Below are 25,555 nucleotides of genomic sequence, written 5' to 3'. Positions count from 1 at the left end.
TTCAATAGATTTATCAGACAGCCATTCGATTAGAAGGGCACTGCTTTAAATTAGCTGGTGAGTCGGGGAGTGATGGAAGTAGGCCGGTCAGGAGGGCCATTACAGCCTCAGGGACACTGTTCCTCTTGCTTACGAATGGTCTGCTGTCGCCTGCGATCACACTCATATCTGTTGCCACTTCAACTGCAAGGGCTGCTGATTCAATGATTAAAATGGTCAATTTGTACAATTCCTTGTTTGAAATATTTTACTGTAATACAGAGATGTGTGGGTTCCGCTTGCAAGCAGTTTTATGGTAGGCATCAATCAAAGTGACTTGCATAGGGTAAACAAACAAACAGCTTTTAAACATCTGGCTAGCAGAGATAGGGATGAGACATCCTAGTGAGATGTGTGGTTTTCCTCTGAGATCTGCTGATTAAGAGGAAAGATGAAGGGAAGGGCAGAATATGACACAGAAAGGAAAGATGGAGACTCAGAGACAGTTCACAATCAGGTCAGAATTCAGGTGGAGGCCAGGAATGCACTCACAAACCATGCCTAACGCAATGAGCCACACACGCACGGAAAAACACAAAAAACATGGCCTTTAAATGCAATACAGCCTGACCATGTGACTCTCACGGGGTAATCTCATGGGAGCATCCCCCACCCCTGATGGACTATAACAACAGGAAGTCAGCCTGGCCTGCAACATCACACCACACCTACAGATTACTGCTCCCTCCCTCACACACTGTACTTATTAACACAAACACACACAACTACACAGCAAGACAAAATTGTACCCCTTCTTTGCTCTAATACATCCTTCATCATTATTAATGCATTGCATTTATCAGTTATCATACTTAAGTTTAATCCTTCTAAAAGTGTGCAGTGTGGGGCAGAAGAATCAATGGCACACTACCCACTGCTGCTGGCGTCGGTGGCGAGCAAGGCGCGCTGCAGCCTGGCACTGAAACAAGGAGAGGCCAAAGCTGGCAGGGGGTGGGCTTTTCAGTCACTGAATAGCCCTTGTTTATCTAGGTCCCTCTGGGAAGTCAGGACACTGCAGTGAATAGCAGCCAGTTAGCAGCGATGGCATAATAAGACTGGGGGGAGGACGGGGGTCATTGAAATTCAGTGCAGGCCACTGTCAAGACAAACCTCCCTTGCCAGCTGTGGCAGCAACTTAAAGGAGCAAGGAAGTCATCTCGAGGGCTCTGGGTTTTGGGAGAACAACACAACATTAGGTGACCAAGCAGCTTTGATGTGGCATTGCTCACTCATCTAAAATACTGAATGGGAGGCAGAATCTGAAGTTCTAAATGAGCAGAGGAATCTTTCAGGGGATCAGGCAACTGTTTCACTGCAGCTGAACAAAGAGGCACACAAAAGGGCTAATTTAAGTAATCAACTTGATCAAAAGAAAGACGCTGACATTATAGGCAAAAAGGAGTGAATTATTACATCATTATGAGAAAGTATAACACTGGAAGTGATTGGAAACACTAAGAGTCATTAGGAAGATACAGCCGTAGTGTTTTTCAGCCCTGTTTCCAAGTCTCAGCAGGACAAGAAGATCGAGCACAACCATGAAATGTTGTGTAGCAGATGAGCCAAATCTTTTCAAATATGTCTCATATGCAATGCTGTTTTACTTTGCCCTCTGTGTGGCAGGCATGAAGCAAGCAGAACTATGTCTTAGCAACAGATTTGATTCTTTTTCCAGGATTTCATGTTTTCTGCCCTGGTTTGTGGTCTGCGCAGCCCCTGATGAGGATCCTTAAATAGGCTGCCACAGGTGCTGGGGGCCGGGTGGGTGAAGGAGGGGGAGGTGGCCTGGATGGGAGCAGGGCCGCAGGAAGCCTCTTGTTTTCACAGAGATAAAGGGCTTTCAGGTTGCATCCTGGGCCGTAATCTCTCACACACTTCCTGGTTTTGTTCACGGTGAGGCAGGAGAAAATGACAAACTAACCTTCGCCCTGAGAAGCTGATCGATAGCTTCTGATGAGACAGGATGTGTGTGCGATGTTGGTGAGTTTGAAGAGCATAAAATGACAGACAGTGCAGACTTCATTTTGAGCTGTGTTCATTAATGGCACTTGATCAGGGATGATTTATGGGTTCATATATTCCGAGTGCTGGTTCATTACTGATGATGATTATAAAAGTATGCATATAATTTCTTTTCTGACCTCTTCATTTGCTTTTAGAGCACAATTAACATTGTTCCAAGCTCTTACATCCTAATTACAGAAAAGATAATGCTCCCTTCCTTCAAATTTAAGTTCCTACTTAACCAGTCACTTAGTGCTGGCCTTGTGTTAAAAAAGATCCATTTAGAAGAAATTTGCATGAAAAGGGTTTATTGAAAAGTTGGCATTGAGGAGAAGTGCAAACTTCAGAAGAATAGGCAACACATTCACAGTAAAAAAATGCTCACATTCCACCTCTTTTCTCTGCTCCTCTCATATTTTCACTCTCTATTCCGAACATGTCCTTCTTGAGAAGGCTAGCATTTGACCGTGAGCCACACCCTGTTCTCCTGCCAGAGGAAACTTTCAATCTCTGCCTCCCTCCCTCACTCTGGCTGTAGCTCTGGCTCTCTCATACTTTTGTCAGGTGTTATTTATGAGTGCTGTATAGCTGAGTTGCTGCATGCCTACAGCACCTGCTGGTGCTGGAGAAACAGAGCCAAGACAGCTGCCAGAGTCGAATGAGAGACAGAAAAGGAGAGAATACATGGGACTCATGAGTGAGAAACTTTTAGAGAAAGGAAGAATTAGAAGGTTGCTGAAGCAAGGCTTATGGTTTAGAGCATAACGTGTGGCTTTGTTGTTGTTGTAAGTGCACTGGCGTGCAGCTAACAGATCATACAACTAATGATGGCCTTTGTAATGGGAACAGTAGGAACAAACAAACAAACACATGATGAGCAAAAACTAATTAATAATGTTGTACAACTCCAAACACGATCAATTAGAGGCCATGCTTCATTGACTTGCGGGCAAAAGTCCCGGCGCCACTGTAACGAGAGAGGGGAGGACCCTGTCAGCGTGAGTAAGGAGACAGATGTAGGATTGCCTGGTCATGGCGATAGGACGGTATCTGCTCCCTTCCCTTTACTACCCACTACACACACACACACACACACACACACACACACACACACACACACACACACACACACACACACACACACACACACACACACACACACACACACACACACGCGCATAGGTATTTATGAAACGTGCTTGGGGAGGCCCCAGTATGTTTTCACTGTAAACACCTGAATGCTGGTAGCACTGAGTTGAGCCAGGACAGGTGGGCTGAGACCAGTCAAAGGTTACTGGCTTAATTCCAGTTCCCAGAGTGAGAGAGACCTAGTATAAAAGATGTACTCTGTACTTTGCTGTTGAAGGTCTTGTTTTGTATGCTGCACATGCTTTTGGGGTAGAAAGCCTAAATGCATTGTCAGTAAATGCAAGAACACAAGTCTAGGAACTGCAAATGAAGAGGCAAAAAGCGGTGATCATTGTAGTCTAATGATTATTTCCAAATCTGTGTTTCTGTAGAGTGTGTAGAGAGACAACTTGATGATGCAAACTCATGCGAAAGGACAACTATACACAATGAACACCAGTATTACTGATAAATGGAGTAAATCTTTATAGTTACACAAAGTACAAAAATATTCTTGTTTTAATATGCTTACAGCTATAAAGACAGCATCAGTAGCAGTATTCTGTCATTTGCCTTTCTGTTGTGTTTTTCCATTCACAAAGACGTACTGTACTTACTTTGAGATAACACTCACTTTGTGTGTCTGGGCTTGGCTGCCTCCTTCAGTTAGGTCATGCTGGTGGGGTCATGGGGACCTCAACGAAACGCTCATGGGTTAAATGGGGCAATGTGGATGCTCCATGCCTCCTTCTATTCTGCCCTCCCTCCATTTTCAGGCTGGCCATTCTCCTCTCATTAATCCTGTGTGGATGTTTATCCATGCTGACATTCAGCATAGCAGCCGGCCTTCTCTCTGACTAACAAACAGGGTGACTAAGGTTTTTCTTTTTTTTTCTGCTGGAGCTGTCACAAGGCTAGGCTAGCCAAGCTAGCTCAATGCACAGGCTTGGGGGACATAAGGGCACTCGATTTGTTAGTCACTGTGGCCCTTGGGACATCACAGCTAGGCTGTGTTACTGAAATCAGAATGTGAATATGAATGCGCACCCCCTCAGGAGAGCCATTATCAGTTCTGTGTGCTATGGAGAGGAAAATCAATATGGTCATCATAAGGGGCTGGCAAAAAGCCAGCCACTAGGCTGTGTTCAAAGCACAATACATAGCAGTGGATTTCTCTTCATCTGATGTCATCTAATTTCATCCCTGTAGACAGAGACACTGTGGGACGATAATTAGGTCAAGCGCATTTAAAAAGGACTAGACATTCAACACAAGTGTAAAAAAACATGAAAAAAAGACAAAAAGTAGCAATCAGGTGGTCTGAAGTGAAGCTACAGCAGAGGGTCGCCTTGATGAGTTTTTGCCACAAACACAAGCTGGTGTAACAGTCCCTTACCAAGCCCGCCTTCTGCCTATTGTGTCAGTCCAGTCTTTTTCATTAACCGCTCCACTGAGAATCCCAAGGAGGGGTGGGGATAGATGGGCGGGAAGGGAAAGAAGGAGGTGGTGGTGGTGGTGATGATGTGGGGACAAGGAGGGGTCTACAGACAGACCCAAAGGGACTCAATAGCAGCCATCAAACAGATGATGAAAAATACACATTAACTGACAGCACTAGACACACCATACACAATATTTACCTCCACCCGGATAACTATTTAAAGGCTACCTCTCCTTCAAGTATACACACTACTAGAGAATATTATCTGTCACCTTGACACCTTTAGGGATGGAGGGAGAGAGTAGGAGGAAACAAAGAATGACGAAAAGAAAAGACAAGAAAAGAAAAGAAAGAAAAGAAAAGAAAAGAAAAGAAAAAAGAAGAAGGAGTTGGAGAGTTCATAAGGTTGTAAATACACCTGTCTGCCCATGAGTCACTGCTTTGGAGTCAGGAGAGAAGGGCAAAGGAGGCTTTTCTGCTCAGTTAGCTTACATGATACACTTAACTGAGCTCTCCTCCCTGCGCTGCATCAAATACCAGCCTACACCACTTTCTGTGTCAGTATCTGTATTAGGGTCAAAGGCTGTTAGTGCTGTTGCAGACCAACACATCTCACTCAATAACAACAAGCATGCCAGCGTGGATGCTGTTCCACATGTTGTGTCGAGTCAAGGTAGCAGCTCTGGTTACTACAAGCACCAAGTGATCTTTTATGTTGGAGAAAAGCAACCCAGGCTGCTAGTCTAAGGGGGGGCACATTTTGCTCTATAGCAACGGTTGTGTTTTTGTTCAGTTCACTGAGCTGACATAGTGCTACAAGCTCCCACTGCCTCATCCGTGTATTACCCCCATACTACCTCCATTATCCCACCCCCAAGACAGTAACTCCAGGATATTTGTGTCCTTTCAGGGACAGTGTTGGCGATCTGCGTATGGCTGCGTCATCATCAGTTAGGGAGCCTCCGAGGCTGTCATGCAGATCATGGCCCATGCTGGGAATTTGGGGAAACTCCTGCCTGCTGTGCCAAATGAAGCCTTCACCCTGACATTAAAAACAGCATACTGGCTAGCACACATTGCCACTTTACAATACATGGGACAGAAATGCCACAGGGATGCGTTGGTGTTAACATTAAAGCTAGCAAGCGTGACGCAGACGTAAGCTACATTTCCAAGACAAAAATGTCAAACAGAGTGCTGCAACACAGGCCCTTGAGAGCCGGAGGGCCGCGTGAGAGAGGGATTTGATGAATTCTGCGAACGTTCCACAGATTCCTCCCTCACCGGGACCTTTGGGAAAAGAATGGGTCATATGCAAATGGCATGCACAGTATGGAGGAGAAGTTTCCCACAAGCCGAGTGTGAAAAGGGCTCTCCCTCCCCATGCCGGGCCGGCTGAATGGCCCTTTTCTTCTGCCACTGAAAGTGTATGAGGTAGAGCAGGCAAACTGCAAAGGTAACTAGGCTCTTTCTCCTCAGTCTTTCTCACTAAAGCCTGAACACACAATGGTTCATTTAAGCATTCAGCCACACAAACCCCAATAAAGCACATCCAAGCGCAGTTAAGGGGGTTACTGAAACTGACTCTGGGTTTAAAACTCCTTCTTTATGAAGGGAGAGCACCTTTTTATAGGCTAATGCTCTCAGCCTCCATGGGAGTAGCTAATCATTAAGCTGCCTTAACAGAGGTGGGAGTGTGGTCGTACATCACATAATTTTAATTCTGCCAAATGGTCAGCTGAGGACAGGCCTCTTCCCACCCTGATGGAAATTACGCTTAACCGAAACAAAACTTTTCTTCCAGACACTTAAATAAAAGCAAACAAGGAAAAGCAGGCAAACTCTACCTACATCGGGTATAAAATCATTTGGGGTTTTTTAGGTTTGATCCAGAAATCCACAGATGTGTAGGAGAAAGCTGCCATGTGCATCATGCTGTACATCTGCCAGCACCAGTCCCTCACTTGTCACCTGTTGTCTAATTCTTCAGTCACCTCCGCCACTTCTCACCAGTTCTCACTACCACCCCACCCCCACCACCCCATTTTCGACTCCACAGGGAACACGGAGCCCACAGTTTAAGGGGTCAGAGAGGAGGGGAAGGAGAGGAGGGAGCAGAGCAGCAGCTCCAACCCTCCCTCCTCCTCCACTCCTTCCCCTGTCATTGAACAGACTTAAACACAAACACAATTGGACATGCTGGAAGCCTCACAATGGCACAGAGGGGGGAAAGTGAAGTCATACTCTAGGCACGCATGGGTGCCTAGGTCAGGGGGCAATCAACAGCACCCCTGGCTACTGTGTCTTAACCCCCTCCCTCACAAATAAAGAACAAAATCTAGAAAGGAGGAGTGAAGAAGAGACAGAGCGAGAGCGGAGGCGGGGGGATTTTCTTCTTACTTGGCACTTTCAAATGAAGCTGCTGAGGAAGTTGGTGAAAAGCAGTGAGATAAATGAAAAATTTCCTCTTCTGCTAAACTCTTCACACAACAGGGGTGGACCTTTTAAATGTAAACAGATGTCTTTTAAAATGCAGAAGTGGCATGCAGAACTACAGAGCCAAACCCCACCTCCTTCACTATAGCTCAAAACACTGCTTGTTTCACAGCACAAACTGCAGCTACAGCTAAACCGTTGTTTTTAATTGTTCTTCCACAAACATACAGCATGTGGTTGAATTCAATGGTTTGTAGACAGGGTAAGAGAGTCCAGGACACTAAGTATAGTTTAAGTATAGTTTTACCAGGCCAATAAACATGCTCTTCAACATTACATGACTTGCTGCCAAATGGCAGGCCCACAACCTCATTCTCCTTATTTGATGGATGAATCATCAAGGTGCAAGTGTGAGTACACCTCAGAAAGAGAGATGGAGAGAGAGGGAGAGGAAGGGAGGAATCGGTTGAAGAGAAGAGGGAAAGACAGATTAAGGGATGAGACAAATTACCCGTGAGATATTGTCAAATAAACAGAAATCCCAGCTACCTGTGTGCACACTCTTTTCAAAGTATTTCCCTGGCACTGTTCTGAAAACATAGAGAGCACCTCGTAAGCATGGGTACAAAGCTGTCCCGGCACAGCCCTGTTTATTTTTGCAAAGAATGTTAATACCGGGCGCATTCCTCTATTCCCAAATTGCTGTGTTAAATTACCGTTGCAGGGAACGACTGCTATTCCTGAGGGGAGCTGACTGGTGAGAAGCGACAAAGGAAGCTATAGTATCCCGCCGATTGCAAACACCTGTCGTCCTGCAGGCTGTTAACACCTCTCTGTTTACAACAGGGAATGGAGCTCACCTTGATCTCAGCTCCCCCTGCCAGCCAGGAACCTGGCAAAGTCACTGACCATAACAAGCTGGGCACAACTTGAGGGCTTCCTTAATTATAAGAGCACTGGCAATGGCCTCTTTTAATTAAGGAGAGACAGCAGCTCTTACTAAAGCTTGTTATAACGAAACCACGGCTGTGACAACATACAACGTCAGCCTTCAACTTCATCTAACTTCACTGAGGAATACCTTTCAAAATGCGGGGAGGTGTATTTACATGACAGATCACCTGTCTTGTCAGAAGGTGGTAGGAAGTGAGGACTTAAAAGCAGACCTTGACAGCACTTTGAAGTAAATGCAAATGAGGCAAAGCAACAGGGAACACATCTGTTTGGTTACGGATGTGACTTTAAATATCAATAGAGCTATGTCATTACGGAAAAACGCTTAATAAAACCCCGTTAAGTTTAAGTGACGAGGAAAAAGTAACAAAGGACATATAGATATCCTGTAAAAAACTAATAAAAAGAGTGACTTCCTCCTACAAGGCAGAGAAATATCCACACCTGGCCAGCAGAACCGTTATCTACTGTGTCCACATTGTCAATATTTCACATAGATGAACACACCCTATCAAAAAGATTTTAAAAAGTGACAATGGAAAAAATTAAAATCGCCGATTGGGGGAAAAAACATGGCACTCTCCACATCACTCATCAGGTATCCACAGAAAATTCACACGACAGCCAGCCCGCAACACACAACACCGTTTGGTCGCATTTTTCCACCCACGAAGTACTGTTTTTAGCACCACATGAGCAATCGACGCTTACTAAGTGAAATAACACCGAAATTCCTGCATTACCTCAGTTCCTTTAAGCTACACTGGGTGGCACAGGCTAACACATGAGCAGGACTGGTTGATATGGACACCACATGTTGTCATTACCACGACAAAACAACTTGTTTTCTCACTTAAATATTTTTTAAAAAGGGTCATTAAGAGTAAACAACGGATTCGCAACAAATGAAAGGCCGAATATAGTAGGAAATGAGGCGTTAACAACTCCCAAAAGTCCATGATATTTAACAAAATCAACATTTACGTGCGTGATAGAAAATGAAAAGAAACGTTAACAAAGCAGCTATGTAGCGGCACTTTGTAACGATACCAACAACATTTTCTCAACACAATAAGATGCGCGAAAATCCGAGATTCTCATACCGAAATCATAAAACGCAGGTAAAATGCTGTAGCCACGTAAAATGTAGTTATATGCGGTTAAAACAAGGCGCTTGGACACAGAGGAGCAGAGACAGTGAAGAGACTCTGTCGCGTCCACCGTCCGACAAGAATCAGGATTCCCAGCGCGCGACAGGAGTGGATCCGCTGTCCTTATATGGGCTGCGCTCGCGCTGCTCACACAAACAGCGCGTGAGATATTCCTCGTTCTCCGGAACCTCGGTAAGCTCATCACCATCCATGTTCTACCGGGCCGTTAACTCTCTGTCACACCGGACATTTACCGCTGACAGTGTGAGCAGCGCACAGCTGACACAGTCCGACAAGTTAGAGGAGGAAAAAACGCAACTGTTCAAAACGTGCTTCAAGACAACAAGACGCGCTTCTTCTCTTTTCTTCCTTAAAACATAATTCAGTGAAACAAAACTAACTTAAATCAAATGACAGACTGATTTAAATCATTCTAAATGTGAGCCCTTGTAGTGTAGCAACACTGTCCTGTCGCTACCTGCTACGAGTGAGCAAAAGAAAGAACAAGCAGTTGTGTTCTCCGTGTTTCACACACAAACAACATATTCGAGTAAAGCTCAGTTGTATATACTGTGTTTTCGACCCAAACAGTTAAAATAGTCCGTCGAGGTCTACAATCCTCAATCAGGTAGCCCGTTTCCCCTCAGAAACAGGTCCGAGTTTAGTGGAGGCTCAAAAACTCGACAGAATGCAACTAAATCAATGAATGCTGGGTCTATAAAGAAGGTCAAAGTGTATTCAAATAAGTAAAGCGGTGCAAAGTGGAGACAAAAGCGGCACCACTCATACCGGAGTGAGGTGCGTATAACGGTCTCGGGTGCAGCGGACCGCTAGGCGGAGGGAGAGACGCGACCCAGGTATAACGGTACACCACATAGGGCTGGAATACAGCGCTCACTTGCTACTTCCCAGCACTTTCAGTTACTAAAAACCGGACTTCTGGGCTGGCAAACTTTTGGATAAAATTACCGGCAGACAAAACAACCTCCAGACCGTCTCCCCGAAAGAAAAACTCCGCTTCACAAGTAGTTTTACTCACCGTTGGTCCTCCTCGGGTTCGCCTGCTTTCTGCGCTTACACCTGGGGCCATCCGCCATGATCCTTTCGTTGTGTCTAAATGCTGCCGGAGAGTCACCTCCTCTCTCACCCCCTCTCCCCCTCCTCCTCCTCCTCCCTCCCCTTCACCTCCCCTTCTCCGCACCTGGTTTACGACACACAGCTTTACGACATCACCTTCCCGCACCTCCCCGACCCACGCTGCCTGAACCGAGCGCGGAGAGCCGGTAGAGAGAGGGAGGACCGGACGGAGCTACGCGGTACCTGCGCTGCTACTGTTACCGTGTTTGCAGAGCAGAACGCTGGTGTTAGTTCCTGTCTGTTCTAGTGCTCATTTAAAGGTATGGGCCTAGGTGATAGTGTTAGTGACTGTGCTAGTTTGAATTGTTTGTCACAAACTACAAAATAAGTACTCTCAGAAAAGTAAAAGAATATTATTTGGAACCAAAGGTTCTTCATTTCTATTGGAGTTATGGTGTGGTGGTTGGTTTTAGCATAAAGTTAAAACTGCAACTGTTATTTGGTCCATAGAGTAGGGGGGGAAATGTGAGAAATGCATCATGTAATATGTTCTGCCTGAAAAAAAGTCCAGAACCCAAAAATATTGAATGTGTTACAATGGACGAGACCCAGAAGTGCTACAAATTCTTACTTTTTACTTTTTTGCTTAAAAATTGCTAAACAATTATCAGTTGCTGTTACTGAAATATTTCCAGGTGGTTAGACAAAGAACTACACACGTGGACAAAATTGTTGGTACCCCTCAGTTAAAGAAGGAAAAACCCACAATTCTCACTGAAATCACTTGAAACTCACAAAAGTAACAATAAATAAAAATTTATTGAAAATTAAATAATCAAAATCAGCCATCACTTTTGAATTGTTGATTAACATAATTATTTAAAAAAACAAACTAATGAAATAGGGCTGGACAAAAATGATGGTACCCATAACTTAATATTTTGTTGCACAACCTTTTGAGGCAATCACTGCAATTAAACGATTTCTGTATTTGTCAATGAGCGTTCTGCAGCTGTCAACAGGTATTTTGGCCCACTCCTCATGAGCAAACGGCTCCAGTTGTCTCAGGTTTGATGGGTGTCTTCTCCAAATGGCATGTTTCAGCTCCTTCCACATATGTTCAATGGGATTCAGATCTGGGCTCATAGAAGGCCACTTTAGAATAGTCCAACGCTTTTCTCTCAGCCATTCTTGGGTGTTTTTGGCTGTGTGTTTTGGATCGTTGTCCTGTTGGAAGACCCATGACCTGCGACTGAGACCAAGCTTTCTGACACTAGTCAGCACATTTCTCTCCAGAATGCCTTGATAGTCTTCAGATTTCATCGTACCTTGCACACTTTCAAGACACCCTGTGCCAGATGCAGCAAAGCAGCCCCAAAACATTACTGAGCCTCCTCCATGTTTCACCGTAGGGACAGTGTTCTTTTCTTCGTATGCTTGGTTTTGAGTCTATGAACATAGAGTTGATGTGCCTTACCAAAAAGCTCCAGTTTGGTCTCATCTGTCCAAAGGACATTCTCCCAGAAACTTTGTGGCTTGTCAACATGCATTTTTGCAAATTCCAGTCTGGCTTTTTTATGAGTTTTTTTTCAGCAGTGGTGTCCTCCTTGGTCGTCTCCCATGAAGTCCACTTTGGCTCAAACAACGACGAATGGTGCGATCTGACACTGATGTACCTTGGCCTTGGAGTTCACCTTTAATTTCTTTGGAGGTTGCTCTGGGCTCTTTGGATACAATTCCAACGATCCGTCTCTTCAATTTGTCATCAATTTTCCTCTTGCGGCCACGTCCAGGGAGGTTGGCTACTGTCCCGTGGGTCTTGAACTTCTGAATAATATGAGCCACTGTTGTCACAGGAACTTCAAGCTGTTTAGAGATGGTCTTATAGCCTTTACCTTTAAGATGTTTGTCTATAACTTTTTTTCAGATGTCCTGGGACAATTCTCTCCTTCGCTTTCTGTTGTCCATGTTCAGTGTGGTACACACCTTTTCACCAAACAGCAGGGTGACTACTTGTCTCCCTTTAAATAGGCAGACTGACTGATTATGAGTTTGGAAACACCTGTGATGTCAATTAAATGACACACCTGAGTTAATCATGTCACTCTGGTCAAATAGTTTTCAATCTTTTATAGAGGTACCATCATTTTTGTCCAGGCCTGTTTCATTAGTTTGTTTTTGTAAATAATTATGTTAATCAACAATTCAAAAGTAATGGCTGATTTTGATTATTTAATTTTCAATAAATTTTTATTTATTGTTACTTTTGTGAGTTTCAAGTGATTTCAGTGAGAATTGTGGGTTTTTCCTTCTTTAACTGAGGGGTACCAACAATTTTGTCCACGTGTGTATATGGTTCTTTAAAGAACCTAGTTCTTGCAGAAGTTCTTTGGATCTTAGTTTTTGGTGCTTGAAGGTACCATGTTTGGATGATTCTTTGAGGGCACCTTTGGAAGCTCTTTCAATAGGTTTTATAGGGTAAGGGGTTCTTTGTGGAACTAAATATGGTTCTTCTATGGCATCACTGCAAAAAAAAAATATTTTTGAAGTTAGTACCTTTACTTTTCTCATTTTTATCGTTCATTTCATGTTCCTTTTATGAAAGAGGTCGGATTTGTTTTAAAAGTCTATTTAATTTGGTTTGATTTTTTGTCAAAAAATAAGTTTTGGTAAAGTACCATACTTTACTCCAATATATAGCCAAAAACACATTACAGAGCACCATTAGTGCAAATGATGTCATGATATTCAACTTGAAATATGACTTTTTTCTTCAACATTGTGTCTTAATGTATGTATTCCTGTGTGTGTGTGTGTGTGTGTGTGTGTGTGTGTGTGTGTGTGTGTGTGTGTAGCACAGCAGCAGCACAGCAGACAGAGCATGTGTGTTAGAGGAAGAGGTCATGAGACTGTCATCACTGATTCAATCCTCCACCTAAAGAAAGACCCTGCTGTTCTCCTGAGCCGAGCTCACTGCAGTGGTGATGAAGAGGATGCAGACATGCCAGCACAATCAGCAGGTTCAGACTGTGTCCAATCAGACCCCAACTTTCACAGACACACCGCTTATCACACTACGCCCTGTGGAAATAGAAATGAAAAATCCCAGATCACATGTTTGAGGAGAATTCTTCTGGACTGCTTGTAGTGACGGGAAAGATGAAGTTTATAAACTCGGCAGATGATGAAGTGATGCTTGAGGTCCCATGACTTGCAATTATAGGTCAGAGGAGCTGCAGTTGCTGCAAGGCTGTGGCTATTGTCGAAGCAGATGACTGTAAGGTTTCTACTGCCTGGATCTCTGGTATGTAAGGTGTTGTCATCATTCAGCCTATTGTAGCAGCTCGACTGTGTAACCCAGTTTTGCCTCAATTTGGGTGTCCTGTTTTGTAAGGACAGGCTGTTTAATGGGAGGGTGACATCTTGTAATCACTGGAAATGATTCAAGTAGCAAGGAGAAAGTACCACGTCGGAAGATGTATTTGGATTACACTTCCTAGATTTCATCGTTGAACCATACACAGAATTTTTTACCACTAGCTTGACATAAATCTTGCCTGTAAAGTATTTACAGACATGAGGTAACAAACTCCTCATTGCTGGACAATCAGCTTATCATTCAGCTACATGTGACAGCTTGTATACATGGGATGGCAGATCTCAGGGGTGAATAATTCAGTAGCAGCAGAGCGGTCCAGCTCTCAGGGCAGGCTGCCCAGACGCACAGTAATAGCTTTAGCATAAACAACACCTCCAAACTTGCTCCAGGTGGCCTCTTCTACCAATAGACAGGCTGCCTGAGAGATCCACGATGAGGGGAGAGCGCCCAACTCTCTCCCTCCTTCTCCCTCCCTCTCCTGCTATACCTTTCCTGATGAAAAAGGCCCCAGAAACAGTCTGCATCAGCAAAGATCAATGATGAGACGCTCAGCTAACTGTGCGGTTGTAGCGGTGCTCCCTGCACACCGAATCTGGAAAAGTAGGATGCCTGTTATCCAATGGAAAGTCAGACCTTTCCCATTTTCCTTGGATCATGCCGCTATTAGCATGAAGTCATTTTTCAGCGTCTGTGGAAAACAAAGAATAACAATTATACGACCGCTACTAATACAAAATAGCCTGAAGACATCTCTGATGTGTTTCAGAGCAACTGGAGTAAAATGGTGATTTATTTTCTCTGGCAAATCTTTGTGTATTTTGTACTGGAGCAAATTCTTACAGCAACCAACGGGAAATAAATGCCGCTGGTTCTGTTGTTAGACACATGTAGGTGCCCTGCTGACCTCTCTATGATCTGGATGAATGTGGGGTCAGAGAGGGCAATTACAAGACATAGATTGAATTTCATAAAAACAACCAGCTCACACTAAAAATAATGCCTTGGTTTAAGAAGACAGAAGCATTTTTTTTTTTATCAAGAAGATCCCTCAAATTCCCCTTAAAGAGGACATACAGGTGTTATTCACCTGAATAATGACATCAGTAACAAAAGTGAGATATTGTCTTAACTAAAATGGACCATGACATGAAATGAAAGGCTGACTCTTGCTCTTCCAATGGGGAGTTAAAACAGAGGAGGAGGGGAAAGAGCGAAGGATAAGCAGCCATCCTCCACTACATTAAGGGATCATGCTGCTCCCTGAAAATGAGTATTGATCCTCTTAGGTCCAGGATCGTTTAGGAGATTAATGTGAGTCGTGGTTGAGCTCCATGGTGCTCCACGCAGGAGCAGGGGATCAGCTCTGTGGGATGGCCGAGCCAGAGCAGCCTATTGGTGAGTGGGGACAGAGGGGCTGGGGGGCAGTGGAGAAGGAGGGGGCACATCCCTACTAACTGTGCCATCTGGGCTGTCAGCTAAGAGAATCAGCTGGATGTCCAGAGGTCGGAGGGGTGCAACAAAAAAAAAAAGCCACGAGAGAGGGTGTAAACAGAAACAGTCAGGGGAAAGTGAAAGAGTTCAGAGTGTCACAGGCAGACAGGATGGATGGAAAGAAAAGAACCAAGCAAAGGAGCAGAGGAAATGAGAGCAGAACAGAGGAACAGAAAGTGTAAAAAGGAGGACGACAGAAAAGGTACACCCTGCCCTGCTCCAAATAGAGAGGAGAAGCAGGAGGCAGTGGCAGTGATAGAGAGAGACACAGCAAAGACTAAACTGCTTAATCTCTCCCAAGAGACGGCAGCTAAATGTGAGGTCCTCCTCCCCTTTTTGCAGACCAACAACCCCCACACAACACTATCACTGCCATTCTGCTTGGCTGCAGCCAACACTGTTACCCAGCTAAGAGATACTCACATACACAGAGTGTAAAAGTGCTCAGGTGGAGCCTTCAGTGCAACTGATACTGTAGAAATGAGAAAAGATCAATTTTGGCCTCCAAGTGAAGCACCACACTGCAGTCAGAGCTGAGAGAACGAGCAGAGTTTGGAGGAAAAGCCAGTTTTTGATTTATAAAAGCTGCTGCTTTTAACGGTCTGGCTCACAGCAAATAAACAGATCTCACTGCAAGCCTGAGAATTTTCTCATGTCTCTCTCTTGAGGTCAAGTCGGCCCCATGGGGAAACTCCTAAAACAAATAACAGCTCAAGTATTCAGCAGGAGCTGAATGCAAGCTGTCACACTCTGAAACCTAACAATGCACTGTTTTGAGGACTAGATGTCAATCTCAACTCACTTCCGTCTTCCTCCATGGATTTTTTCCTCAAGACGGGAAGAAGCTGACAGGCTTGTTGGAGTGAGCCACACCTCAGATATCGGAGTTTGGAGAAAGGTGAGCAGGACAGAAGCAAAACACAGAAGACACACGTTTGAATAAGATTCCTCTATTAGGGCCACTCCACTTATTCTAAACAGCTCAGTGCACTCATCATGAGGAGGGCTAATCAGCCTGTGAATACTGATCTACAGTTGGTTTCTAACAGGGTGCCTGGATTAGAAGAGGAGGCATGAGGTTTAAAGGAGCTGGTCATTTATTGGTGTCATTTAACTTGGCACATTTACTCAATTACTGACTTAGACACACATGGGAAGTATTTTACCTTAATTCCATTTCATGCCACTTTATATCTGTGCTTTGTTATCATTCTGACTGAAATGTTAAAACATTTCCTATGTTTGCTAGACAATAGGCATTTAGAGAAACTATAGATACTATTTACTATGCAGATAACCATTATACGCACAAAAGACAGTATGTGTTCAGACAGGATCATGAATTGTTATTTAATAAAATATTACAAGCTCAAAAGAAATCTAGCCCTACTTTAAGAAAATACTAAATGTAATGATTATTGAACATAATTCTAATACTGTAGTTGTTATTACTCTGCAGGGCCATTTCACTGCAGTGAATAGTTTCACTTTTCATACTGAAGTTTCTCAAAAACATAAATAAGTAACATTATCATTGTGAGATTTGACTACTTTTACAGCAGGATCTGAGTACTTTTTCTGCCATGTATTCCTCCACCAGACAGACAGGTCTGAGATGCTATCAAACAGTATTACATGAAGTGTTGGATTTATTGTTTCTGACATGTAAGACCTAGAAATCAGAGTATTTCTGCCTGTGCTGCTTTAATTTTGATCTCGTAATGACTCTTCGTGGAGAGGCAAACATGGAGCTCTGATGGGGACTGCAGACCAACAAGCCAATCAGCACGTTAACTGATGTAGCAGCAGACTACAGTTTCTCAAAGTCTGACAAGCCTGTGCCATTAATTCACTCCTTAATAAACATCCATGTCTTTCATTTCAGTTTCTAGTGCTTTAAGGCTTTTTGATAAAATATAATTGTATGACCATGGTGACCATCATGGTAAAACCTTATTTTATCAGACTTCTGTCAGACTTACAAAGTGCCTCCAGAGCCATAGAAACCATTATAGAAGTGTTTTTCTGGGTTGAATTTTACTCTCCGTTACAAATAAACAGATTTTTACTTGAAAAATCACTGTAGTGCACCTTTAATCTAAGGAGAAACTGGAATGAACTGAGCTATAAAAAAATGTCCTTATTGTATTTCTTTTTTTCTCAAAAATCAGGATTAGATAATAACTCTCATGGAGGATTAGTGTGCACTGAGGGTGAAGAGGGCCCCTTGCAGACTCAGACTCCCCCACTGCCATTATTCCACAGGGGTGGGTGGCCATGGGGCAGAGAGCTCCTGACCTGCGGGTGAACGTAACGCTGCCTGTCTACACAGCAGGCCAAGATATATACTTGTTTTGGCTAGAGAGACGTATGTGAACATATCCTCACACATGCATGCACATACACATAAATGCACTCGCAGCACCTCAGCGCTCCAGACAGTCTTGCCCCAGCCTTCTTCCTCCTCTTGGGACTGTCAAACGGAGACAGCCATCCTCTGGAAAGCCCAGTTTAAATTTATACTGTATTTATTGGAGCTCCTGTTGCATTTTACTGTTCATTTGTCCTTGCGGCTGGAACAGCATTTGTGCTCTCTGCGAAAACGTCAAACTTGGTCTATTAAGGTGTTATTTTTGGAGGCATCATCTCTTATAGTTAAAACTGGTCCGTGGTGAAATAATGTGTGTGAACTGAGGTGTACTGCAGTGACAAGTTTTATCAAGCTGGAGTCTTTTCTGCTCTGTTTAAAAATGATTGACTTGAAACTGGACTCAGAAGTTACTTTTTATTATAGATGGACTGTTCAAATACAAAAATGAAGCACTAAACAAAAAATGCAGTATGACATCTACCATGCAGGCAGTTTCAATTTCATGTAGGCAAGTACAGATGTGTCTCTGAGGCTATGTTCACATCAGTACAGTTTCATTTTAAAATGCATGACTTCTCCTACGTTTTCGCGTAGTGTCCACACTCCAGATTTTTCACATTTCTAAAATAGACATTTGTGAAATGCTGCTAACGCCGTTTTAGTTTGAAAACTTTGGGATTGTATTCTAGTCTAGACAGGCAGGAAAATATAGGTCTGAAAACAACAACGCAAACAGCTGTGTTTGATTCGTAACTCTGGTCTCATCAGCCATTATGTGCCCTTCCCTGATTCGTCATGTCCCTATCACATGACTTGTTCGTTGTTTTTAAAGTTGGCTTTTTCTTCTCTTTTTTTATGATTTTTAAAAAAATATTTCATAAGTTTGCATTATATCTTCTTTTACAAATATATGAAAACTCAGATAATACCACACATTACCATTTGAAAGTTTCTGTTTCTGGAAATGAATTAGTGAAAAACAACACATTAATAAGAAAACATCAGAAGGGAAGCATGTTTAGCAGCCATCTAGGGTCGTGTTTCTCACCATCAGTCCAATAATGATTCTCCTTTGAACTCTGTTTTGGTCTCCATCAAATCCTGAGAACAATATCTGACTCTGGCAAGTAATGTTTTGTTGCTGTATCAGAACCTCTTCACAGATAATTGCTGCTTATTATGGCTGGAAACAGGGTTGACGACACCAAAGCAATGTGCTAAAGGAAGTGAAGAAGCTCTTTAGATGCCATTGAGGGAAGTAACAGTGTTGGGAAAAAAAATCTTTGTGAGATCGACAGTGGCTCTTTTGACTACCTCACATTGTTATTTAATCCATTGTTGCTATAGAATGTTGATCAGTGCAGCTTTAGATATAGTTTTTCAACTCTTTGAGAACCACAGACTGCAATTTTAGTGACAAAGGGGTAAATATTGATCTCAGTCAAACAGCAGCAATATTTTTCATTTTGAATTTTCTCCTGCTCTTCCTCTCCACTTTACTCAAATGTAATGTGGCAGCTCTAAAAATATAATGGAGCTCACCATTCATTGATGAATATTGTGTGACCTTTCAAACCCAGTTATTCTGTGTCATTGTTACCTGATGATATGAATCTATATGTCACATTTCCTTTACAAGGAAATAGATTTGAGACGTCGTAGTTATATAGGTACAATGGTGCAGCTCTACGAGTAAATAGTACGTGGGTGGTTTATGTTTGTGTGTGTGCTTATGTTTCAATCTGTTATAGGCCACTGCTGTTTTCACTGGATGAATATGAATACCACACACCTACTCCTTTCCCACACACACTTACAGAACATCAGAACATTTTTCTCTGCTTATGAATAGCGGCGGAGCACTATAAATGAACATCCAAAATTCCAGCAATTACTATGGTGTCCCTTTACTCAACCTCTCCACATTAAGCCCTGGTTGTCAAACAGATTGTCTTCGGTGCTCCGAGCAGCCTGCGCTGTGAAACAGTTTTCATTAAGGGAGGATTGCCATGGGCCTTAGCCTGGCGGCTTAATGTAATTTCACAGCTCAGCGTCCGTGCGACCACTTCAGGGTCCAACCATGGCCACCCACACCTTTACAAGAGCCAGCGAGAGGTGCTGAAAGGGTGACGGGCTGCTGGTAAGTTTTAGGAGCCAAAGGGGAGCCCCAAAATGAAATTCCAGCACAGGAAATGACTGCAATAATAACATAACAACCAGGAAGGCTTTAGAAATAAACATGTACAGAGATAGTGCTCATTTAATGTTTGTAATGAAGTGTTCAGGATGGGGAAACTTACTCAGCGTTGGATACAGGCGGTACTCTGATGTGGAAAGGTTTTAGGAATTCAAGTGGGATTTTTGCAGTTCTATTATGGAAATTATCAGTGATGCATTGCAAGATTTGGTTGAACATTGAGATACTCTAAAGCCTTTCCTGGCAATACTCAAAACGACAGTACTCTGTATAGAAAAAGCATAATGCTCATACTGTAGAAATTATATATACGGACATATGATTAAAATGTTGTTATCATGAACAGAACTTGGGCTAACCAAATTACAAGGTATTGAATTTCCTCCTTTAAGGTGTACTCACACGTGTACATACTTAAACACGTGTAGTTTAACCTATCTCTTCACCCTGATCACCTCTTGAGTATTTACCCCAAAGGTGTAAGCCAAGCGTGCAGCAAAAGTCCCTATTAGAAACATGTGGAGAGTACAGCACATCAAAACTCAATGTGACATCTGGACAACACTGAAAGTAAGATAGACTAGTGTTTCATTTTCATGTTTTACAACTTTGGAAAGAGCGTGAGGGCCTTGACTTCAATGCTTTGGACAGCAGTAGAGCAACAAAGCCAGTCAGAGGTTTAACTATTGGAAACTAAATACAAATACACATGCACAAATGCTAGGACACACACACTGAACACAGCCAGACAGTCCATCAAAGAGACAGAAAGTGTCTAATGTAACTGTACCTTCTATCAGTTTACACTGAGCTCTCTTTTTTCCTTCATTTCTCTTTGTCCATCATGCCCATTCATTTTGGGACATAAATGAATAATATATTTATTCGTTTTAAGAGTGAAAATTGATAGAACCAAAATGTTGAGATGTAGTTTTTGTAAAGATTAATCAAATGAGATTTAACAGATTTATTGCTGAGCTTTAGACATGTTATCTTACAAAAGCAAAATGTTTTGCAACAAATTTCTGGGTGATTTGCAACAAAATCATTAGTTTGCCAAACAATGTTGTCACAAGTTTGTCAGTCTTGGTGACTGCTGATTAACTTGCAGCAACATCCTGGCAAAAACAAGAGGTTTGCCACCGCTCAGTTGTACATAGTGCTATACTTCTAGGAAACTTCTAGTGACAAATTTGCCAGGTAAACATGTCAATTTAGAATTGATTTGAACACCATTTCTGGCAATAATGGTATTATTCCCACTTTTCTGGCAGACACTTGTAGGTAACTTTGTCAATGTTGCCAGTAATTTTGCAGCAAGGTCATATTTTCATTTGCAAATTAGATTTATGACAAACTTGCAGTTAATTTCTGGCTAACTTTTTAATAGTAAGATAGATTTTCGCGGTATTTTCATGGTGGCATAGTGATTTATGCTATTGTCACAAAACAACATTGTGGATTTGCAGGTCTGCTGTTTTCCATGTGCCTGCATTGATTTCCTAAAATTCTTCAAGAGTTGGTAGACAGATTGTTTTAACCTTCAGCTGGAGACAAAGTCTCACTAAGCTAAGCTAACCGCTAAGGCTGATCTAATTCTCTGAAAGAAAGCAAAGTGTATTTTCCAAAATATAAAGCCATTTTTTAAGTATGGGCATCATTAGCCTAGCTTAACAATGAAAAGGGAATGCTTAAAAAGACATTTCATCAGCACTTCCATTGCTGGCTCTGAGCAAATCCTTTGCTTGGAGCCAGACCCTCTGACCAGAGGTGTATGCTGGGCAGGAATCCGGTGCTCCATATGCTGTGGGCAGGCAGGCATGAGCCCATTTCCAGGATCTCTCACATTTCCAGATGAAGGTCTGGACTGAAGGAATGGAAATTTCCTGGTCCTGGGAGGGAAACAGGGGTGGTTGATAGCCAAGAGTACACTGAAACGGAGACAATCCAGAAGAGGCATTAGTTAGAGAGTTGTCCAGCAGCCTACTCCACCCTGATCTCTCCTGGATGGAGTAGGCTGCTCCATGCTGATGGTTTTACGGAAGTCTTGCACTGGAGGAAGGTCTTCAGGGATTGATTTGCCCGTTCCATCTGGCCGTTCGACTGTGGATGAAATCCAGTTATGAGATACATAGTTGCCCCCAGGGCAATACAAAAAGCTCTCCATACCTCTGACATAAACTGTGGCCCATGATCAGAGACAGTATCTGCAGGGATACCATGCAACCTGAAGACTTGGTCAATCATCATCTCTGCAGTCTCTTTAGCTGAAGGCAACTTAGGAAGGGCCACAAAATGGGCTGCTTTGGAGAAGCGATCAACTATAGTGAGTATTGTGGTTTTACCTGAAGGTAGAGACAGGCCAGTAACAAACTCTATAGTAATATGGGACCATAGGTGCGGAGGGATTGGTAATGGCTGCAGGAGGCAACAACTGGATTGTGAGGGGTCTTTTTAGGGGCGCAGATAGAACAGGCAGCAACCACCTCCTGGGTGTCTTTTTCCATGAAAGGTCACCAAAACTTGCAATGGATAACCTCTAAGATTCAAGCTGCTACAGCATAGTAGGCAACCCTGGAGGAGTGCCCCCACTGGAGAAACAGAATTTGGCACAAATAAATGGTTTGGAGGACCATCATCTGGATCTGATTGGAGAACCTGTGCTTGGTGGACCTTGAATTCCACCTGCCAGGTAAGAGAATCGATGAGGCAAGTTCTGGGGGGGATGGGTTCGCGCTCATGTGGCGTCTCCTGAGAGGGGAATTGGCAAGACAAAGCATCTGGTTAGACATTCCGAGACCCAGATCTATAGGTGAGGGTGAAGTTAAAACGCCCAAGAAACAGCATCCAGCAAGCCTGACATGCATTCAGTCTTTTGATCAAACATAAGTATTCCAGGTTCCAATGATTTGTCCATCTGATGAAGAGGGGTTCAGCTCCCTCTAGCCAGTGCTGCCATTCTTGCAGTGTCAACTTCCCCGCCAGTAGCTCTCGATTTCCAACATTGTAATTTGTCTCAGTAGGGGAGAGGTGACGGGAGAAGGAGGCACAGGGTTGAAGTTTCTAGTTGGAGAGTGACTGTGAGGATAGAACTGCTCCCACCACTATGTCTGAAGTGTCCACCTCAACAATAAACTGGGGTCTGGGATCAGGATTTACTAGAATGGGGCCAGAGACAAAACGCTGTTTGAGATCATGGAATGCTTGGTCGGCCTGAGGGATCCGGAGGAAGGTTCTGATGGTGGAGGTGAGAGCGGTGAGTGGCGATTTTGCTGTGATCCTGGATGAATCGACGGTAGAAATTTGCGAATCCAAAGAATCTTTGAAGCGCTTTGTGGGTCTGTTGGGGCCAGTCCTTGAAACCTTCTGAGGGTCCATCTTGATTTCCCCATGGGAGATGATGTAGTCCAAGAAGGCGACTGTGGTGGTGTTGAATTCACACTTTTCCACCTTGACTAAAAGTCTGTTCTGCAGGAGGCGCTCGAGGACTTGGAGGACATGACAAGTGTGTTCCTCAAGGGTTTTTGAATAGATGTTCACATTCGTGTAACACTGTTTTCTTAAAAATGGGACTAAAATTTACAAAATTTAATTATTACTCTGTTTAAAAAGTCTTCAAACTAACATTTGAGACATCCATCCATCCATTCTCTATACACCACTTAATCCTCACGAGGGTCGCGGGGGGTGTTGGAGTCTATCCCAGCTGACTCAGGCGAAGGCAAGGGACACCCTGGACAGGTCGCCAGTCTGTCGCAGGGCTACATATACAGACAATCACTCTCACATTCACACCTACGGGCAATTTAGAGTAACCAATTAACCTCAGCATATTTTTGGACTGTGGGAGGAAGCTGGACTACCCGGAGGAAACCCACGCATGCACTGGGAGAACATGCAAACTCCATGCAGAAAGATCCCAGACCCACCTTTGAACCGGGGATCTTCTTGCTGCAAGGCGAGAGTGCTAACCACTACTCACTGTGCAGCCCTACATTTGAGACAATAAACTAATTTGAAAATGTTAAATGAGATAGCACGTCTAGTGAGAAGTCGGGTTATTTTGTCAAAGACTTCTATGCAGTCAGACTTCTATTTGTGGCCAGAAGTGTTGCTCCCTGCTGGCTATTGGAAAGAATGCAATTTTCAGGCACTTTTTAAACCTAGAGATTTCATTTTTGTCTTCTATGAAAATCTAAGGAATTTAGGTGTTTTTCCATATCTAGTCTTTGAACAAAGCTAAAATGAAGCTGCAGCTGTTGCTTTGCATTTACTATACAGACATAGGTGTGGTATCTTGTCATCTCACTCCAATTTTGAATATTTCCGAAAATGTTGCTCTGCTCCTTTGATGTGGCTTATTTGAAAACACCTCAAGCTGATGTGCAAGATGACCACAAGGCCGCACATACTGGGATATGACTTTCAGAATGCCAGGCAGTTTTCACCCAGGGCAGCTCCTCTATCTGCTTATAGGTTAGATACCAAACACGTCTTACCCTCGAAGTAATAAGGTTCGTTTAATTAAAGAACAAACAGTACAGGGATACGCTTTGGAAATGACAAGAAGTCGTAGCTAACACAATGGAACACTTGAGTCAAAAACGACAATCAGCCCAACCCTCACATTATGAGTCACAAGCCAGAGACGCTCATGCTTATTCAGTGTGTCCATTGAGGTGTGCAGCCTCATCATTTAATATTTCCATAAGGTTGCATATGAATGTATGCCAGGCAGTCCCTGTAATAAGGAGGTAATGTATTCTGCGCCAATGGCAAAAAGGTACGCTTGAAACATCCCTCACAGGAGCAGCAGTTTTCAACTTGACAGTGGACACATACATAATTAAGCCAACTAAAAAAATGAATATTTCATCTCAAAGCATTTTCATCTCCAAACATCAAAACACCTCAACGTCTCACATAATGAGCAAGGTAAATTACTTTTATTCACAGAGGGAATATGGAAGAAGGAATGCTCACTTAGAGTACTTTGCTTAAAAAATATATCAGCTAGAGGAGAAGAGAGGGAACTTACTCCCCTTATTTTTGTATTTTGCCCGAATTCTTTGTGTCCTTAGAGGAACTAATTGTTTTAACTTGCATAAAGATCTAATTCTTTCCTACAAATGTTTGCCCAACCCTTTTTCCTTAAGTGTAATTGTGTTATTATATTATATTACAAACTCGACCTTAATGCTCTGTAGACTGATCTGGCTATAACTCACTTTGACCTGTAATTCATGACATGTCATCTATGACTGGCCTCAGGACTTTTGCGTTTACAGATTTGAATGCACATGCCAATGAAGAGCATAACTTATTCCATAACCTTGCAGTAGTGGGATTTTACTAGTGTGGTCTATGTAAGTAGCTTCTGCCAAAATTTCTCCATTTCTCTGATGGCACAGACGCTCTGAAATGTATGAGCTTCCAAAGAATATGTCATAAATCATCGTACAGTGGTTTCAGATGGCTGTGTGGTATGGGTAGGGGGGAAGAGTAGTTGCCGTGCACAGAGTGAGGGCAGCACCACCACACTGGAGAGAATTACTTTGACCGTCAAACCTGACTCAGACTGGCTCCCTGTACACCTTCATAGATGGGAATTAACCTGCCACAGCTTGAAACGCTTTACTGAGCGCTGGTCGATACTGTCATTATCCTAAAGCAATTCTTAATTCTATTTGGCCCTGAGCTAAAGATCCTGGTATTGATCACAAAGTAGGGATGCCACAACTACTTTTTTCTATAGTTAAGACCCCTATGTGTTGTTGAAAAAGTCCTCAGCTCACATACATAGTCCAGAGCTCAATGTTCAGCCACATACAAACTGCTGAAGAACGGAATGCCACTGTGGATGTCTAAACATATGTTCCAGAGTGAT

General features: G+C 43.1%; 1 protein-coding gene and 1 long non-coding RNA gene across 4 annotated transcripts in view; one reads left to right on the top strand and one right to left on the bottom strand.

Annotated features, from left to right (window-relative positions):
* The window catches only part of zeb1b (zinc finger E-box binding homeobox 1b), a 52,151-nt gene extending 41,841 nt beyond the window's left edge, over positions 1-10,310 (bottom strand). Inside the window, exon 1 of one of the 2 annotated variants that reach the window (XM_022192197.2) lies at positions 10,193-10,310. In XM_022192197.2, the coding sequence (XP_022047889.1) occupies positions 10,193-10,250 (58 nt within the window). In that variant the 5' untranslated portion in view covers positions 10,251-10,310. Of the gene's footprint in view, positions 1-9,105; positions 9,433-10,192 lie in introns of those variants that run through there. The other variant, XM_051940816.1, reaches the window with a different exon arrangement.
* LOC127531422 (uncharacterized) lies at positions 9,225-17,177 on the top strand. 2 transcript variants are annotated; one of them, XR_007938549.1, is made up of 3 exons: positions 9,225-9,345; positions 10,373-10,550; positions 13,086-17,177. It is a non-coding gene; the product is annotated as an uncharacterized LOC127531422 (long non-coding RNA). The 2 variants fall into 2 exon arrangements; XR_007938548.1 differs by lacking the exon at positions 9,225-9,345 and having other exon boundaries at positions 10,302-10,550.
* Positions 17,178-25,555: the final 8,378 nt, after the last annotated feature.

This window comes from Acanthochromis polyacanthus, chromosome 20, assembly GCF_021347895.1.
Source record: "Acanthochromis polyacanthus isolate Apoly-LR-REF ecotype Palm Island chromosome 20, KAUST_Apoly_ChrSc, whole genome shotgun sequence".
Lineage (NCBI taxonomy): Eukaryota > Metazoa > Chordata > Actinopteri > Pomacentridae > Acanthochromis > Acanthochromis polyacanthus.
This window is presented reverse-complemented; position numbering and strand designations above follow the sequence as displayed.